This window comes from Odocoileus virginianus, chromosome 12 (assembly GCF_023699985.2).
Source record: "Odocoileus virginianus isolate 20LAN1187 ecotype Illinois chromosome 12, Ovbor_1.2, whole genome shotgun sequence".
Lineage (NCBI taxonomy): Eukaryota > Metazoa > Chordata > Mammalia > Artiodactyla > Cervidae > Odocoileus > Odocoileus virginianus.
Window position 1 is genome coordinate 58,894,830 of NC_069685.1, and position 19,423 is coordinate 58,914,252.

Here is a 19,423-nt window from a genome sequence, read left to right on the forward strand (position 1 = left end):
CTTATGCCAAGAGAATGAGCAGCAGCGTAAGATCCTTGCCCCACTGGGCACTCACAGGCTAGTAGGGGACTTGGTAAGATTTCAGATGCTACCTGCCAGAAATAATGGGATGGAGAGTTTGCCAGGGGAAGCACCGGCTTCCTCAGGGAGGTGTTGATGGGAAGGAGTCTTCCAGTGGAGGGAATGGTGACTGCAAAGGCCCTGAGGCAGGAAGCAGCTAGAGATCCTGGAGAAAAGCTGCACTGTGAGGCTTCAGCGGGGGCGCGGTGGGTTTGGGGTAGGGGAAGGCTAAGTGGAGTTTTTTTAGATCATGGAACTGGATTTTAGGAGAGAGCTAGGCTCGCCCCCTGAAGAGTTTTAAGGTCAGCCTAAAACCAGGAAATCAACCCTGAATATTCATCGGAAGGACTGAAGCTGAAGCTCCAATACTTTGGCCACTTGATGCGAAGAGCCGACTCATTGGAAAAGACCCTGATGCCGGGAAAGACTGAAGGCGATTGAAGGCAGGAAGAGAAGGGGACGACAGAGGATGAGATGGTTGGATCGCACCACCGACTCAATGGACATGAATTTGAGCAAACTCCGGGAGATGGTGAAGGATAAGGAAGCCTGGCGGGCTTCAGTTCATGGGGTCGCAAAGAGTCGGATACGACTTAGCGGGCTGAACAACAACAGAACCAGCTTCGGAGACTCCCTAAAGAGTTGGAATTTCTCCGAGGCGGGGCTGGTGGGCTGAGGCGGGGCTCGGGAGCACCCGCGGCCAGCCCCGCCCCCGGAGCTCGAGGGCTCGCGAGTCCGCCCGAGGCCCGAGGGGCGGGGCTCCCGACCGGCGCAGGTCCCTCCCCGCGCGGCACTGAGGTCGCCAGGAAGAAGTCGAGTACAGTCACCAGCCCGCCGTGTCTGTCCTCCATGGCTGCCACGCTGCTCATCCGGGCCTGTGGCCTTGTCCGTGGAGGTGAGTGCGTTCCGACCCCGCACAGTGGGGCGGCGGGAGGGGCGGGCGTGGGTCCGGGCAGCGGGTTCACCCCCGCAGCAGGGCGGGCGGCCGGTCGGTGCCCCTCTGGTTCGCGAGGCCTTTGCCCCAGGCTGCTTCTCGCGCCTGCGTGGCCTCGGCCCCTGCTCCGACCCCCAATCCCAACCCCCTTCTCACACTGCACCCCCCCCCCCCCCCACACACACACACATTTATTGCACCTGCGGAGGTGGTTCAGTTTGCGCCATTCCTAGGGTGCCAGGCCTGGGGTTGAACCCAGACTGTGCCATCTGTGACCTTGGGCCCTTGTGTGAAACGACCACAGTAATACTGCTGTTCTCCTGGAGTTGTTACAAGGATTAAAACACAGGTGCCTGGCAGATCACAGGAGCTCACTGGTAGCCTCTTTTCCATCTTCTAATTTCTCTACCCTGTAGCAGCAGTGGCCCCTGTGGCCAGGGCTTCCTTTGCCTGATCAGGACCCACTCACCCTGAATAATAATAAAGGGGACCCTCTTGAGAGCTGTTGGTACTCTCAGCAGGGTTAAGTGCTAAGTGCTACAGTTAGTTTTCATGGTTCTAGCCCAGGAGCAGAGTACTGTTGTCCTCCACATTTAGAGAAACCAGGGAAGTTAAGATCCTTGCCTGAGGTCACAGAGTTGTGCTCTTACTGTTACTGGTGTTATACTGGCCATGAGTAGGACTGTTGTACAAAGTATTCAGCAAACATGGTGAACATTCCATTCTATTCTCAGCAGCAGTGTTAGTGACATTTTGGGCCCCTAGTTCTTTGTCGTGGGTTCCGTCCTGTACAATGTTTAGCAGTATTCCTGGCTTCTCCCCACTCCCTACCACCCACCAGTTGAGACAACCAAAAATGTCTCTGGACTTTGCCAGATGTCCCCTGGGGGACCCGAGTCATCTGTGGTGGAGAACCACCCAGTAAGTGAAAAAGTGAAAATGAAAGTGTTCGTCACTCAGTCATGTCCAACCCTGTGACCCCATGGACTGTAGCCTGCCAGACTCCTTTGTCCATGGAATTCTCCAGGCAAGAATACTGGAGTGGATAGTCATTCCCTTCTCCAGGGGATCTTCCCGACCCAGGGATCGAACCTGGGTCTCCCGCATTGCAGGCAGTTTCTTTACCATTTGAGCCACCAGGGAAGCCCACCCAGTAAGTGGATCACTGTTATTATTATTACTACATGAGACCTCTTGCATTCCCTTTCCACTGACTCCTCTTCTCTCTGGCAGTCCCCCGGCCTTGGGCCTGGCGTCGCCTACATACCGTCTACCAGTCTGTTGAACTGCCCGAGACTCACCAGATGCTGCGGCAGACGTGCCGCGACTTTGCCGAGAAGGAGCTCTTTCCCATCGCAGCCCAGGTGGACAAGGAGCATCGCTTCCCAGCAGCTCAGGTGAGAATTCCGCCCTCAGCACCCAGTGATGGAATCTGTCCTCTGCTCCAGGATAACTGGTGATGGTGACAGCCAGAGGCAGTGACACTGCAGTCAGGGAACCCTCAGGGCATGTGATCCTGGGAGCCAGAAAATGCCCTGGAGGCTTCCGCTCTCCAGCATGAGGCCTGTAGCCAGGATAATAACTTCTGGAATAACAGTAATCATGGTGGATGATTGCTATGCTAACTATATACCAGGCATTGTGTTGATAATAATAGTTAACACTTATGCTTACATGTGCTTGGCACTCTCCTAAGTGCTTATGGGTTAGCACACCTGTTTCTTTTCTTTTTTTGGCTGCACCATGTGTGATGCAGGATGTTAGTTCCCTGAGCGGGGATTGAACTCATACCCCCTTCAGTCGCGTCTTGGAGTCTTAACCACTGGACCACTAGGGAAGTGCCTAGCTTATCTATCTCTTAAAACTGTCCAATGAGGTGAAGGTGCCATTGTTTTGTATCCTGTTGTGTAGTTGATGAAACTCAGATTGATGAGGGGAGTAAATGATGTGCCCAAGGGCATGGAGCTAATGAGTTACAGAGCTAAGGTTCCAGCCTGTCTTCTCCAGCCGCTGAGATCCTGGTCAGTGCGTCCTCCCTGTGTCACTGTATCATTCCTGTGAAGACAAGTGCTTCTGCTCTGCTCTCCCATCGGATTTAACAAGTTGTCTGGTACATGGTTATAAACACTTGGTAGACATTTGTTGAGATAACTTGTGATAAAGTGATTCTGTCTGGCCTTCACGCCCTGTTTGCCCATCTGGGGAATTCAAAACTTGTGATCACTGTTACCATGCTTCTTCAGCCTTGGGGCCACTTTCCCATCTTAGTGCATGTTTTGTGTTCACAGTGTACTGGGCACTGTGCCTTGACTGTTGATAAACATCTAAAGAGCTCAAAGTAGGGTAGGTGGGTGGCATTCTGAGCACCAACATGAGTTGGGCAACTTTTATGTGATAAGCCTTGAAGTCATCATTATCCCATTTAGTCCTAAAGGCATCCTCAGCTGCAGGTCTAATCTCCATTTGGCTTCCTGGAATGGTTGTGAGGATTGTAGGTGATCATGTATGTCAAGTTCATGGTGCATTTGAAAAACAGAAGCTATTAATACTCTTATTTTTACCACAGTTGAGAAACTTGAAGCACCGAGAGGGGACATGACTTTCCAAGGCTTACCGATCTGGGGGGCCAGAATTCATGCTCCAGGTGTAGTAGGCTCCAAAATCCTTCTCCACCCACTAGCCACAGGGTGTCCCAGAAGCCCAGCTGGGAAGCCCTGTTCTGGTTGGAAATATTATCCTCCATAGCCACACACTCTGGTGCTGTCCCAGGGCCGTTGTCTATGATGTGGCCATATATTGCAGCTTTTCCTGCCTAATGACAGACAACTTGATTTTTTTTTTCTATATCCCTTCAGATTACTTATTATGTAACACTTATGCTTACATAAGAAAGCTGGCAGTAGCAGCAGGTTTTCTACCAACCTGCTCTTAACCAGTTCTTTGGCTTTATTATCTCTTACTTACTTTATAGGGCTGGGGAATTTGTAAATTAACCCTGCCACTAAACAGTGGTAGAAAAGGATGTGGAAGGAAGAGACCAAAGGCACCAGTCTCCTTCCCTTCTGGCACATTCTAGCACACAGAGGCTGTCTAGTCCAGACTTGGTGAATGCATTAGCTAGCTTAGAGTAGTGATACCATTTGTTATTTCATTTTATCTTGGATAAGTGTCTTCATATCTGTAATCCTATTAGGTTATCAGGAGTCCTGCCATTATTTCCTTGGCCTAGAGGAAAGAACTGTACAAAAAAGGTCTTAATGACCTGGATAACCACTACGGTACGGTCACTCACCTAGAACCAGAAGTCCTGGAGTGCCAAGTCAAATGGGCCTTAGGAAGCATTACTACCAACAAAGCTAGTGGAGGTAACAATTGTAGCTGAGCCATTTCAGATCCTAAAAGATGATGCTGTGAAAGTGCTACATTCGATATGCCAGTAAATTTGCCAAACTCAGCAGTGGCCACAGAACTGGAAAAGGTCAGTTTTCATTCCAATCCCAAAGAGGGGCAATGCCAAAGAATGTTCAGACTGCCACACAATTGCACTCATTTCACTTGTAAGCAAGATAATGCTCAAAACCCTTCAAGCTAGGCTTCAACAGTACATGAACCGAGAACTTCCAAATGTGCAAGCTGGATTTAGAAAAAGCACAGGAACCAGAGATCAAATTGCCAACATCCACTGGATCATTGAAAAAGCACGAGAGTTCCAGAAAAACATCTGCTTCATTGACCATGCTAAATTCTTTGACTATGTGGATCACAACAAACTGTGGAAAATTCTTCAAGAGATGGGAATACCAGACCACCTGACCTGCCTCCTGAGAAATCTGTACAGAGGTTAAGAAGCAACAGTTAGAACTGGACATGGAACAGCAGACTGGTTCAGAATTGCGAAAGGAGTACATCAAGGCTGTATATTGTCACCCTGTTTATTCAACTTATCTGCAGAGTACATCATGTAAAATACCGGGCTGGATGAATCACAAGCTGGATTGAAGATTGCTGGGAGAAATATCAATAATCTCAGATATGCAGATAACACCACACTTAAGACAGAAAGTGAAGAGGAACTAAAGAGCCACTTGATGAAGTGGAGAGTGAAAAAGTTGGCTTAAAACTCAACATTCAGAAAACTAAGATCATGACATCCAGTCCCATCATGTCATGGCAAACAGATGGGGAAATAATGGAAACAGTGACAAACTTTCTTTTCCTGGGCTCCAAAATCACTGTGGATGGTGACTGCAGCCATGAAATTAAAAGACGCTTGCTCCTTGGAAGAAAAGCTATGATAAACCTAGACAGTGTATTAAAAAGCAGAGACATCACTTTGCCTACAAAGGTCTGTATAGTACTTATATAAGCTATGGTTTTTCTAGTAGTCATGTATAGATGTGAGGGTTAGACCATAAAGAAGGCTGATTGCCAAAGAATTGATGCTTTTGAAGTGTGGTGCTGGAGAAGACTCTTGAGAGTGCCTTGGACTGCAAAAAGATCAAACCACTCAATCCTAAAGAAAATCAACCCTGAATATTCACTGATGCTGAACCTCCAGTACTTTGGCCATCTGATGCAAAGAGCTGACTCATTGGAAAAGACCCTGATGCTGGGAAAGATTGAAGGCGGGAGGAGAAGGGGACAACAGAAGATATGTTTGGATAGCATCACCGACTGAATGGACATGAGTTTGAGCAAGCTCTGGGAGATGATGAAGGACCGGGAAGCCTGGCGTGCTGCAGGCTTAGTGACTGAACAACAGAGGATAAAGGAACAGTTGTAGAAATTGCCTGAGGTTGTAGGGCTTGGGGAGAAATAGCGCTAAATCTTCTGATCTCTGATCTTGCCACTGCCTCGCATGAATTGGACTCTCATTTTGGTCACTGATGGGATGCAGTGGTTGCCAAAGGTGTCCCTTTGCTGAGGATCAAAGCGTATTGGCTCATTGCTTTTCTCACTGTCTCTGTTACTATGGGTGGTGCTCAGCTATAGTTAACAGAAGGAAATCCAGGACTTAAACAAGCAGAAGGATCAAAACTATAGACACAGGGGACAGGCTGAAAAATTAAAAATAATACCATTCGTGTTTTACAATGACGACAGTAATAATAACAGGAGTGACTCTCATTTGGGGGTTTCCACATTCCAGGTTGCTGTCCAGGCGCTCAGTCGTGTCTGACGCTTTGCGGCCACATGGACTGTAGCGCGCCAGGCTCCTGTGTCCTCCACTGCCTCTTGGAGTTTGCTCAAATTCTGTCCATTAAGTTGATAATTTTCATGTACTTACCCTTAAATCGTCAACAAGACACTCAGGCAGTTTTGTCATTGATCTCCAGTTTTCGGATGAGGAAACAGAAGCCAGGAATTACATTTCTCGGTCAATAAAGCCACAGGGCTGGGATCAGAGGAGCCAGATGTAGATTCTGTGCTCCCTCCAACCTGCAGGAGATACTTAGTTACTGTTTTCTAATATTTTGTTTCCTGAAGACTTTTCTCCCAGGAAAAGTGGGTTTCCTGGGGAAGAGTCAAGGGGAGAAGAGTTGAGAGGTGGACTTGCCGTGAAGGAGGCTGAAGACTAGTGCCAGCTTCTGCTCATTTGGCTGGTCTTGTAATCCAGGTTGAACTTTGGTCTTTCTGTGTCCAAACCTACCTCCTACAACTCCTGGGGGGAAAAATGGAACAATTATGAATATATAATGCTATTATGTAATAAAGGGAAATTAGAAATAGAATGGTGTTTCCAAACCAGCTTTGGACTCTGGAACCTGGGAATGTATATGTGCATTTTTATCTGTTTATATATTTTTGGCTGTACTGTGTGGCTTGGAGGATCTTGGTTACCCAATTAGGGATTGAACCCAAGTCCCCTGCAGTGGAAGCACCACGTCCTAACCACTGCAGCTGCCAGGGAAGTCCCGAATGTGCGTGTTTATATCTAGAAAACTGAACCCAGTCTCTCTTCCTTCACTCAGTGAATGTTGATTGAGTAAGTTTAATATATTGGGTGCAAAATCTGCTTTTCTTCCTCTTGCCCTAATGTCAGATGATAGTTTACCACGTCCATAGAAGCCTCTGGAGCCATACTCCATTTTCCCTCTTATTCGTATGCACAGATTCTTGTTAACGCCACCCTGGCGGTGTCCCCTGAATAGCATCACCTTTCACCTCTCCCACCAAGAATTCGTCACTCTGTGTTCATAATCCCTGGTTATCTGGGTGTGCTTATCATGCTATTGTGTGTGTCATATGTCCCAGTTATTTTCTAAGGTTGCCTTCCTGAAGGCCAGACTTGTTCAAACGCCTACCTCCTGGCCCAGCAAAACACCTCCTTGCCAAGTAAGTGCTTGGCATTCAGCAGGCGTTTGCTGAGTGGACTTGAACTTTTTGGTCAAGTCATCCTGAATGTTCTTACTGTCCCAGCGCTCGGCACCCACCGGCACAGAGTAGAAACTGGGGAGGTGGCTCCCGTGGCCCTTTCCCGTGAACAAAGCAACAGATCTTCAACAAGTAAGGAGACGTGATTCTCTAAAGGGAGTGAGCTTGGACTCTCATGGGCATCGGCCGACTCAGGACAAATTTGATTTTTTAGAAATGTGAGCTTTAGAAGTGACTTAAAAGCACCGCTTTTTATACAAAGCATCCTCTAAAAACAGGTCCCACATATGAAGGCGGCAGGTGCTGAAGGCTCGCTTTGCTAGGAAAGGGGTCTTTCACTTCCTCACATCTTCTCTTGGGAGTTTTTTTTTTTTCATTTTTTTTTTTTTTTAAATACACTTCGTGCATTTAAAAATATTTATTTATTTATTTACTTTTGGCCATGCAAGTGGGGCCTTCCCCGGGGCTCAGATAGTAAAGAATCCACCTGCAATACAGGAGACGCAGGTTCGATCCCTGGGTCGGGAAGGTCCCCTGGAGGAGGAAATGGCAACCCACTCCAGTCTTCTTGCCTGGAAAATCACATGCACAGAGGAGCCTGGTGGGCTACAGTCCATGGGGTCGCAAAAGAGTTGGATACAACTTAATGACTGAGAATGTACGCAGTGCGTGGGAACCCTTAATTCCCCAACCAGGAATTGAATCCGCAACCCCTGCATTGAAAACGGGGAGTCTTAACCACTAGACCACCAGGGAAGTCCCTCTCTGGCGGGTGTGGAGACCACTGGGCGTGGCCCAGTCAGGGTTGCAGGTCCACACTCCTGGTTCACAGACGCAGGCATGGAGTGACCCCCGTGGGTAGCGTCTCTGAGGGGTTCTCAAGATCGCTCAAAATTGGCAAAAATATTGGCAAAAACATTAGGGAGGCTGGCTGCCGTTAGCCAGTTACCATCAAACATGTGGGATCAGAAATGGTCTCTGCAGCTGGGCACACAGCCTGCGTGTGTGCGCTGCTTTTCTTTTGTCTTCGCTTTCTTCTTCTTGATCACACCATCTCTTCTCTCCACTGCCTTCCTGTCTCCACATTTCCCCTAGAACGTTCCTGCAGCTGGCCGTGGCGTATTGCCAGAAATCTCCAGATACATTTGAGACTGAGGAAGGTTGGGGGAACAGCATGCTGGTGAGGCCGCCACTCGGGTGCAGTCACTGTGGGCTCCGGCAGCTTTCTGTTCTGAGAGCACCAGAGGGCAGGGCAAGGGGCCGAGAGCCAGGGGCCCCGGCTTTCTCATCAGACTCCGGGTGTCCTGGGAGCGCCACCATCTGTGCAAGAGCCCCCCGTTACAGGAAAACGGGGTCATCCTTGTCCCGCCTGTACTCCACCTGGGAATTTCCGTTCCCCTTCTGTCTCCTGGCGTAAAATGGAGTCGTCTTGGTGTGATGGGCTGATGTGTCATTTATCCCACAGTTGTGGACCAGAGAGAGAGAGAGAGACTGAAGGGGAGGGTGTGTGTCTTAATGCCTAGAGAAGCTGGATGGTGCATGTAGGGTGAGACAAATGGGGCTTTTTTTTTTCCTACTTCAGTTTCTTTTGCTGTTTGGCCACAGAAAGCCCTCCATTGGGGTTCCTGTCTGGGCTTGAGCATGAATCTTGGGAACCCTGTGTATTTTTGGCTCCTGGTAGAATGCTGCCCTAGCTGGTAAGCCAGCACCAGCCTCCCCAGTAAACCACCCCCTCACTCTGGAATAGGTTTGCCGGAGGCCCCCATGTGGGTTTGAAAGCAGCTCTGTTCTGAGGCCACCCCAGGGCTGGCACCGGGCTCTGAGTCCCCAGGTCGTGCTCAGAGACAGACAGTGGCTCAACTGCTCTCTGCTTCCTACCTTCACCCACTCTTTGATCTGATAACTTACAGTGAAGTATGTCAGGTTCAGTGATCTCCCAAGAAGAAGATTCAGCTTCGGGCCCAGAGACCAGGCTTGACCACTCAGGGCTCTTGTGTGGCAGAAGTTTTATTACAGTGAGAAGGGACAGAGGAAGCTTCTGACACAGACATCAGAAGGGGGCGGAGAGTGCTAGTCTTGGCAAGGGAGCTATATACTTTTTAAATTGGTTATTACAGTAAATCAAAAGAATGTCTCAAGGTTGTAAAGATCTTACTAGACCCACTCCCACAATTTATATTTTAAGATGACAGAATTAGAACTAACAATAGAAAGATTTTACTAGACTCCCCTCCCATAATATACATTTTAAGATAACAGGATTAGTCAGAAGGTTCTCAAGAAAGAGAAACATGTCCTCAAGCAGGATACATATGTTTTATATGTGTGTGTATATATATATATATATATATATATACACATATGTATGTATGTATGTATGTATGTGTATATATATAAGTTATATATGTAATCCTTGTTGTTATATATGTAATCCTTGGGCTTCTCTCATAGCTCTGTTGGTAAAGAATCCACCTGCATTGCCAGAGACTCTGGTTTGATTCCTGGGTTGGGAAGGTCTCTGGAGAAGAGATAGACTACCCACTCCAGTATTCTTGGGTTTCCCTGGTGGCTCAGCTGGTAAAGAATCTGCTGGGCTTGATCCCTGGGTTGGGAAGATCCCCTGGAGAAGGAAAAGCCCACCCACTCCAGCATTCTGGCCTGGAGAATTCCATAGACTATATAGTCCATGGGGTTGCAAAGAGTCGGACACGACTGAGAAACATCATGTTCAAGAGAACAGGATCATGGACAAGAGAAACATGTCCTCAAGCAGGATACATTGTTGTTTTATATATAAAATCCTTAGTACAGAGTTTAAGCTGAGTTTTATCAGCTCTGGGCTTAAAGAAAAAAATGTCTTATGTGACTAAGACTAAGGAATGTAGGGGGAAAAACTTGTCCTTTTCTCCTCCTCGAGAGCTCCAAACACCTATCCTCTTTGAAAGCCCCAGACCCCTCTTTCCTCCTCGGGGACCCCTGACTTCTTATCAATGCACCTAGAAATTGACTCTCGGACCCTCCCACCCTCACTCACTCCTCGATTCCCGCCAGCTTTCCTGAGCAGAGTCACCCCCTGCTGCCCCCAGGTGTGCAGTGACCACATTTTTTTTTTTTTTTTTTTTTAGTGACTCGAAATGCCACATTCCTGGTGGCTCCGAATCCTATTCTTCACTGCGTACGAGCTTCCTATTGCTGCTGCAGCACCTGACCCCAGAATCAGTGGCTAGAGCAGGCAGAGCACACTTAGTACCTGACTGTTCCTGGGGACGGAAATCCAAAGCTGCTCTCTCTGGGTTTGATCAGGGTGTGGGCAGGCCTTTGGGCGGGCCTCAGGGAGAGTCACTGCTTGGCCTTTTCCAGTTTCTCCTCTTTCCCTTACAGGGACCCTGTGAGTACACTGGCCTCCCTGGATAATCCAGGGAAGCCCCTCCTCACCTCAGGTCCTTTGCTTACTCTCCTGGCAGAGTCTCTTTGAACATACTCAGTCTCTTTGAACCTGGGGATTAGGGCGCGCTTGTCTCTGTGAGGCTGTCAATACTGCCTCCCCGGCACGGGCCATCTCCTCCCTGTATTACAGGGGAGACCCTGAGGTGGGTCAGGCCCACCCCAAGCCTAGAGTCTTGCAAATTGTCTCACATGGGAACAACTCAAGGTGGATCAAACACCCAGTTTCATCAGTCAGTTCAGTCGCTCAGTTGTGTCCGACTCTTTGTGACCCCATGAATCGCAGAACGCCAGGCCTCCCTGTCCATCACCAACTCCCGGAGTTTACTCAAACTCATGTCCATCGAGGCGGTGATGCCATCCAGCCATCTCATCTTCTGTCATCCCCTTCCTCTCCTGCCCCCAATCCCTCCTAGCATCAGGGTCTTTTCCAATGAGTCAACTCTTCACATGAGGTGGCCAAAGTATTGGAGTTTCAGCTTCAGCATCAGTCCTTCCAATGAACACTCAGGACGGATCTCCTTTAGGATGGGCTGGTTGGATCTCCTTGCAGTCCAAGGGACTCTCTAGAGTCTTCTCCAACACCATAGTTCAAAAGCATCAATTTTTCAGCGCTCAGCTTTCTTCACAGTCCAACTCTCACATCCATACATGACCACTGGAAAAACCATAGCCTTGACCAGACGGACCTTTGTTGGCAAAGTAATGTCTCTGCTTTTTAATATGCTATCTTGGTTGGTCATAACTTTCCTTCCAAGGAGTAAGAATCTTTTAATTTCATTACTGCAGTCACCTTCTGCAGTGATTTTGGAGCCCCCAAAAATAAAGTCTGACACTGTTTCCACTGTCTCCCCATCTATTTCCCATGAGGTGATGGGACCAGATGCCATGATCTTAGTTTTCTGAATGTTAAGCTTTAGGTCAACTTTTTCACTCCCCTCTGTCACTTTCAACAAGAGGCTTTTTAGTTCCTCTTCACTTTCTGCCACAAGGGTGGTGTCATCTGCATATCTGAGGTTATTGATATTTCTCTTGGCAATCTTGATTCCCAGCTTGTGCTTCTTCCAGCCCAGCGTTTCTCATGAGGTACTCTGCATATAAGTTAAATAAGCAGGGTGACAATATACAGCCTTGATGTACTCCTTTTCCTATTTGGAACCAGTCTGTTGTTCCATGTCCAGTTCTAACTGTTGCTTCCTGACCTGGATACAGGTTTCTCAAGAGGCAGGTCAGGTGGTCTTTTATGCCCATCTCTTTCAGAATTCTCCACAGTTTATTGTGATTCACACAGTTGAAGGCTTTGGCGTAGTCAATAAAGCAGAAATAGATGTTTTTCTGGAACTCTCTTGCTTTTTTGATGATCCAGCGGATATTGGCAGCACTGTCCGTGATAGCCAAGACATGGAAAGAACCTGTCCATGGATAGATGCACGGATAAAGAACATGTGGTACATATATACAGTGGAATATTACTTGGCCACAAACAGGAATGAAATAATGTCATTTGCAGCACCGTGGTGGATCTAGAGGTTATCATACTAAGTGAAGTCAGTCAGAGAAAGACAAATACCCCATGACATCACTTACATATGTTATTTAAAATACAGCACAAATTGAACCTGTCTATTAATACGGAACAGAGACTCACAGACAGGGAGAGCAGACATGTAGTTGCCAAGAAGAAGGGGGTGAGGGAGGGACGAATTGGTAGTTTGGGATTAGCAGCTGCAAACTATTGTATAAAGGATGGATAAACAACAAGGCCCTACCATACAGCACATGGAACTATATTCAGTATCCTGTGGTAAACCATATGGAAAACAATATGAAAAAGAATATGTATAACAGGGTTACTTTGCTATACAGCAGAAATTCACACAACATTGTAGATCGACTAGCGTTCAATAAAACCTTTTTTTTCTTTTTTTAAATTATTTGGCTGCATTGGGTCTTAGTTGCAGCATATGGGATCTAGTTCCCTGACTAAGGATTGAACCTTGGTCCTCTGCATTGGGAGCCTACAGTCTTAGCCACTAGACCACCAGGGAAGTCCCCAAAACTTGTTTTTTTCAAATGCCGTTCTCGGATCACTCACCTTGTGCAGACTGAGCTGGTTGTGGTCCTGGAGTCAGTGCTGGGTTTCAGTCTCAGCCCCACCATTTACAAGGCCCGTCCTGTGCAAAGCGCTCCACCTCCCTGAGCTCCAGCTTCCTCACCTGTGACGTGAGGTTGACTGAGCAAAGCTTTGAGCTTTGAAGAGACTCGACCGAGAACACACATGAAGCACTTTCCAGCGCTGAGCATGTAAAAGGCACTTGATAATTGACCCCAGCCACTCCTGGATTCCAAGTCAAACATTCCAAGCTCTTCCCCTTTATCGAATCTTTCACTGGCACTGGAATAAGCAGTGGGCAAAACTACGCTGTCTCTGCCCTTGTGGTCAGGCAGAGAGACCGTAGTCAGTACAAGCACCTGAAGAGGCGTGAAGTTACAAGTGCTGCAGGAGTGTGTGATTAAAGGATTTGACTCAGTGAGGTCCGAGATGGCCACCCAGCAGAAGTGATGCCTGAGCTGAGACCCACAGGCAGGAGCAGTTAGCAGCCAGTTGATACAGGGCATCACTGACAGGAACAGCATGTGCAAAGGCCCTGTGGTAGGGAGGACAGGCTGTGTGGTGAGCGTGAGGGACTGAAAGAAGGTCTGTGTGGCACTGTGCTGCCCTGCTCCTTCACCTCGGAGGCTGCCGAAGCCTTCTTGTGCCTCCTGCCTGCTCACTGGTTGTGGCTGTAGACACAGAGATGAGTGAGGGCAGAGTATGGAAGCAGGGCTGCCTGAGACAACAGGGCTGTCTTACCGATCCAGCCTTGGGGGTTCCAGGGTGGGTGGTTAGGGTTGCATGACCTGAGTTTCTGTGGGCACCAGCCTGGGGTCAGGTGGGTTGGGGCTGGAGAGGCTGGGCCCTGGCCCCACCTCCACCCTCCTCCCCTTGCCATGACATCCTTTTCTGGGGCCAGGTGAAGAAGATGGGCGAGCTGGGGCTCATGGCCATGGACGTGCCTGAGGAGCTCAGCGGAGCTAGCCTTGATTACCTGGCCTACTCCATCGCCATGGAGGAGATCAGCCGGGGCTGCGCCTCCACGGGAGTCATCATGAGTGTCAACAATGTGAGTCTCCTGCCTGGGCTGCGGACACACAGGCAGAGGGGGAGGCTCCGGGTGGCCCAGCATCCAGGGCACAGCCCTCCCTTGGCTCCCTGCCCCTGACCGCCTCGAGGCCTGGTCCTTTGCATGGGGCCTCTGGAGAGAGGAGGCCTGGGGGTGGGTATGTGGGCGTGCTGGGGCCTGCAACGACTGTCCCCCACTGTCCCCCACTGTCCCCCCCAGTCCCTCTACTTGGGGCCCATCCTGAAGTTTGGCACCAAGGAGCAGAAGCAGCGGTGGGTCACTCCCTTCACTAGTGGTGACAAAATTGGCTGCTTTGCCCTCAGTGAACCAGGTACCACCGTGGGACAGTGGGTCACCTACCCCCACTCCTACCCCCACCCCGCCTGGCGTCCACCTTGACTGAGCTGGGAGGGAGGCACTTGGACCCCGGGGTCCCTTTGGCTTGGAGACAGCTGGGTGCCACATCCCCCCACCCTGAGAGCTGAGGGAGCTGGTGTGGCCCTCCAGCCCCTTCTCTCAGGAGCCAGACCCTGATTCCCTGCACCTGGGTCTGGCTCACCAGCTTGGTTGGGGGGTGGGCAGAATAGGGGGGTTGCTTGGGGGGGTTGGGGGTGCTTGGTGTGGGAGGTGCGAGGTTGGGTCCCGGGTGAGCTGGCGGCGGTGAACTCTTGAGTCTGTGTGTGGGGCAGGGAACGGCAGTGACGCAGGGGCCGCGGCCACCACCGCGCGGGCAGACGGTGACTCGTGGGTCCTGAGTGGCACCAAGGCCTGGATCACCAATGCCTGGGAGGCCTCGGCCGCCGTGGTCTTCGCCAGCACCGACAGATCCTTGCATAACAAGGTGGGGGGCCCGCAAGGGAGGGGCGACGAGCCGCTCAGAGTTTCTCCAGCCACATCTCTGCGGTTCAGTGGAGCCTCTTGGGCTCTGGGGCTCTTGCTAGCCCACCTTTTCCGTCCCCGGGGCGGCGCTGTCCCCGGAGGAGCCAGCAGAGGGCGTCACAGCGAGGCTCTGAGGGAGGTGGAAGTGTTGGGGGGGACCTGAGTGGGAGTCTTGGTGGTTAGTCTGAGGGGCGTGGCCTCGGGCCGGTGAGCAAGCCAGGGGCGTGTCCCGGCCTCCAGGGCATCAGTGCCTTCCTGGTCCCCATGCCCACACCCGGGCTCACGCTGGGGAAGAAGGAAGATAAGCTGGGCATCCGGGCCTCGTCCACGGCCAACCTCATCTTCGAGGACTGTCGCATCCCCAAGGACAGCCTGCTGGGGGAGCCGGGGATGGGCTTCAAGATCGCCATGGTGAGCCCGGCAGCGAGGGGCGGGCGGGGGGCGGGGGGTTCCCTAGGGTGAGGCCCTGGGGAACGGCCCGCCCCTGACAGGTGGGTCCTCACAGCAAACCCTGGACATGGGCCGCATCGGCATCGCCTCCCAAGCCCTGGGCATCGCCCAGGCCGCCCTGGACTGTGCTGTGAGCTACGCCGAGAACCGCAGGGCTTTCGGGGCGCCCCTCACCAAGCTGCAGGGCATCCAGGTAACAGAGGCGCGCAGCCTTGCCTGGACGCCAGGGGATGTGATTTCGGCCTCTCCTCCCTGCCTCCCAGACGGCTTTCAACCGCTGCCTTGTCCTCCGCCCTCCTCCGTCCCGCCCCTCAGGGGGAGGGGAGGGCTGGCTAGTAGTGACCGGTGGGGCGGGTCTGGGTTGTTGCAGTTCAAGTTGGCGGATATGGCCCTGGCCCTGGAGAGTGCCCGGCTGCTGACCTGGCGCGCTGCCATGCTGAAGGACAACAAGAAGCCTTTCACCAAGGTGCCGGCAGGGCAGGGGTCTCCTCGGGCCCAGCCAGGAGCTTCGGTGGCGGCAGAGGCGCTGAGGGAGACGTCCGGGTGGGGTCCCAGTTCCTTGAGCCTCTGCGTTTATCGCTCCAAGGGGCGGCTTCCCCAGGCCCGCCCTGTTGAACAGGCCAGGTACTAAGAATTTCTGACGCCACTGTCCTCTGTGGTTAGGAGGCGGCAATGGCCAAGCTGGCCGCATCGGAGGCCGCAACTGCCATCACCCACCAGGTGAGCGTCCCCACTGCCTGGGTGAGCTCCCCAGGGCTGGGTAAGCGGGAGTGTGCCAGCTGCCTCTCCCTCCCCTCTGGTCCTTCTGTGTGGATGGTCCTGCCCTGTCTTTCCCCCACGAGTTGGGGAGGGTGGGGGGGATAGTCTTCTCTTCCTGAGCCCTCGCGTTCCCCCTCAGGCCATGCAGATCCTGGGCGGCATGGGCTACGTGACGGAGATGCCGGCCGAGCGGCACTACCGCGATGCCCGCGTCACCGAGATTTATGAAGGCACCAGTGAGATCCAGAGGCTTGTGGTCGCCGGGCACCTGCTCAAGAGCTACCGGAGCTGAGCCCTCTCTGGAGGGCCGACCGTTCCGGCCGGGGAGCCGGGCTGGCCTGAGGACCCTGGGAAAGGGGGCGGGAGTCACGTGGCTTTCCTCTTGCCTCCGCCGCGGGAGGCGGCGGGGCGGAAGGAGGGGTGGGGCCACGCCCCCTCTTGCCAAGACCCCTCCCACCCACCAGGCCCAGCCTCCTGAGTGGGCCTGCTGCCCGCCCTTAACCTCTGTCCACCCAGAGCCGGCTTTCAGGGAATAAGCGGAGGCGGGGCTGCGACCTGGCCTGAGGACGCCCATCTCCAGCTGTTTCTTGACTTTGTTGCCTCTCCACCGCTGACAGTGCCTTTATTTTCTTCATCTGGGAGCTGGGCCGTGGGAAGAGAGAAATGATCCCCTCGGGGATCCCGGGTTCTGTCCTGTGGGTCCTGGCGCTCAGCAGGAGACCCAGCGTCTGCCGTTTCCTCTGAGATCAGGGTCTGGAGGAGTGGGGTGGGGGCCCAAACGACCACATCTCAACGCAGAAGTTATGTCCTCTGAGGCCCCCCCACCCCCCGCCTTGGGGCTAGGTCGTTACGGAAGCCTTCCTGCGCACCGATAACCTTTGTGAAGTATAAATGAGTACAGGTGACGGGTCTGTCTTGGTGCTTTGGGACAGTCATATGTGGGAACCGAGTAATAAAGCATACCTGTTGCCGGCGCAGTCGTGATTCACCAGTCCAAAAAAAAAAAAAAAGTATACCTGTCCCTTGACCCGTGTGTCCTTGCCTGGGTGCTGCTGGGGAGGGAACGATGGTCCTTTAGTCTGCCCTCTACAGACCTCCACCATGTGTGAGTGTGCGTGTGTGTGTGTGTGTGTGTGTGAGAGGAGCTGGCTGCTGCAGCAGCAGGCTGCACCTCCAGCCTGGAAGAGCTCCCGCAGGAGGCAGGAGAATAAGGAGCTGAATCCCGTGGCCGCTGGTGTCTGGAAGACTAGCCGCTGGGCAGGGAGGGCCAGCCAGGTCAGGGCCACTGCTGGGCGGGCAGGCAGGGGAGAACCTGGCAGACCTAGCCTCGGGGCTGGAGGAGAGAGGATGCCAGAGGGGCTGGGGGTAGGGGAGAACAGAAGGAGCAAAGCGAAACAAATGGAGACTTTCATAGCATCTCTTTTGCTTACTGTCTGTTCACCGAGGGCTGCACTGAACCTGTAGTGATAGGGTCCCGGGGCCAAGCCAAACTCAGGTGCACTCAGCTGACATGCAGCAAAACCAGTCTACTGACACTAGGCTGTGGTGAAAGAACATACGGGGTTTATTGCAAGTGTCAAGTGAAGGAGTGGGAGGCAAACCCCGAAGTCGCTGCCTCCTGCATGGTCCTTGAGGTGGGGGTTTTTAAGGGGAAGAGCAAAGAGGCCGGCATTAATGGTTTCTGTGGTTTTTCTTAATAGCAGTTTTGGGAGTTGGGGATGTCTCTGATTTACAATTCTCTGGCCCAGTGGTCTCTGGCTGGGAGTCTGTGAGCTCCTCTTGCCCTGGAGAAGCAACCCGAGTTTGTAAGATGATGATAGGATCTTTAATAGCAATTTGAGCACAATAGCAATGATATGGACAGCAGTTGTAGCCATCTGCCTTGGACTGGGTGAGATTCAGTTAGCAGAGGACTGAGGTCATGGGGTACCAGAAAGGGGATAAAGTTTTGGAAAGTGAAAGTGTTAGTCTCTTGGTCCTGTCCCACTCTTGGCGATCCCATGGGCTGTAGCCAACCAGGTGCCTCTGTCCATGGGATTCTCCAGGGAAGAATACTGAAGTGGGTTGCCGTTCCCTTCTCCAGGAGATCTTCCCGACCCAGGAATCAAACCAGGGACTCCTGGATTGCTGGCAGCTTCATTACCGTCTGAGCCACTAGGGAACCGCAGCGTTTTGGAGAGAGAGATTAATCATAAACGCAGCAAGGAAACGGGTTTTAGGAGGGTTGGGTTTTCAGTCCCGGTTATGCGGGGCTGGCTGGAACGGAAGAGCCTCTGCGGGAGTGGGGGGGTGGTGGTGCGGGGAGCACGCGACGATCACCGATGTGGCCCAAGGCAGAGAAGACAGTGGAGCTGCTGGAGCAGAAGACGGAAAAGGGCGGTGGGGTGGGGGTGAGAAAAGCCTGCAAAGAGAACTTCAGAGGAGGTGGGGACAGCCCTCCGCCGCCGAGCGGGAAGGGCTGAGACGTAGGCTTGAGGTCTCTGGAGGCAAGAGGGGACAGGGACATGATCCATTTGAAGCCACCATCCAGTGGGCGCCCAACCACGCGGCCCTCCAGCCCGCCGTCCCCCGGGCGCCCAGGGCCGGCCTTGCTTTTAACCCTCGGGCAGCGCCCGAGCCGAGGCTCCTGCGGGAGAGAGCGGCTTTCTGGGCACACGTTCCTTGAGGTCGGGGCGGGGCATCTGATCCAGGTGCGCGGGATGGAGGAGTTTGGCCGTGCGGGGCCGGGAGGCGCAGCGGCGGCGGCGTGTTTCCCCCACCGCGCAGGCGGGCGGGGCGTGAGTGGTTACAGGTGCGGGATCCCGGGATCCCGAGACGCCCTAGCGCACGGACGCGGCCGCCGGGCAGAGCGGACGGACCGCTTCGCTGCCCTCTCGGCGTCTGCGGAGCTGCGCCTCCTCCTACTCCAGGTAAGCGGCCAGCGCACTCCTCTGCGGGGCCCTGGGCTGGGGTGCAAGCTGAAGGTGCGGGGAGCAGCTTGGGATTCAGGGCTCTTGCCCAGGAGCGGCCACGGTTGAGCCATACCACCTAGGAGGTAGGGGAAGAACAGTCTCTTCCCGACTCAGTGACCCTGCCAACTGAGGCACCACAGGCGACCAGATGGCACCACGCCGCCTCCAACGAGGCAGTCTTGGCTCCTGGCCTGGGTGAGGGTGTGGGGACAGGCACGAGGTCGAGGCGATCTCTGGGCCTTTCCTCCAGGCAGTGGTGGCCCTCCACTTTGTGGCTTTGAGGTTCACAGGGGAACAGAGGAGGCCCAACCTGAGCCTCCTCTTCTCCTGAACCCCGGCCGCAGGCGGGACGCCAGGCTGAGAACCCACTTCTGCTCTGGACTCTGGCCCCTCGTGGCCTGGCATCA

The 19,423-nt window shown here is 52.6% G+C and overlaps 1 protein-coding gene across 1 annotated transcript; it reads left to right on the forward strand.

Annotated features, from left to right (window-relative positions):
- The first annotated feature begins 831 nt into the window (after positions 1–831).
- ACADS (acyl-CoA dehydrogenase short chain) lies at positions 832–17,042 on the forward strand. Its single transcript, XM_020901576.2, has 10 exons — positions 832–955; positions 2,228–2,391; positions 13,828–13,977; positions 14,197–14,308; positions 14,667–14,818; positions 15,097–15,267; positions 15,362–15,499; positions 15,677–15,772; positions 15,970–16,026; positions 16,205–17,042. The coding sequence occupies exons 1-10, from the start codon at positions 910–912 to the stop codon at positions 16,355–16,357; spliced, it is 1,239 nt and encodes a 412-aa protein (XP_020757235.1). The 5' UTR covers positions 832–909; the 3' UTR covers positions 16,358–17,042.
- The last annotated feature ends 2,381 nt before the right edge of the window (positions 17,043–19,423 follow it).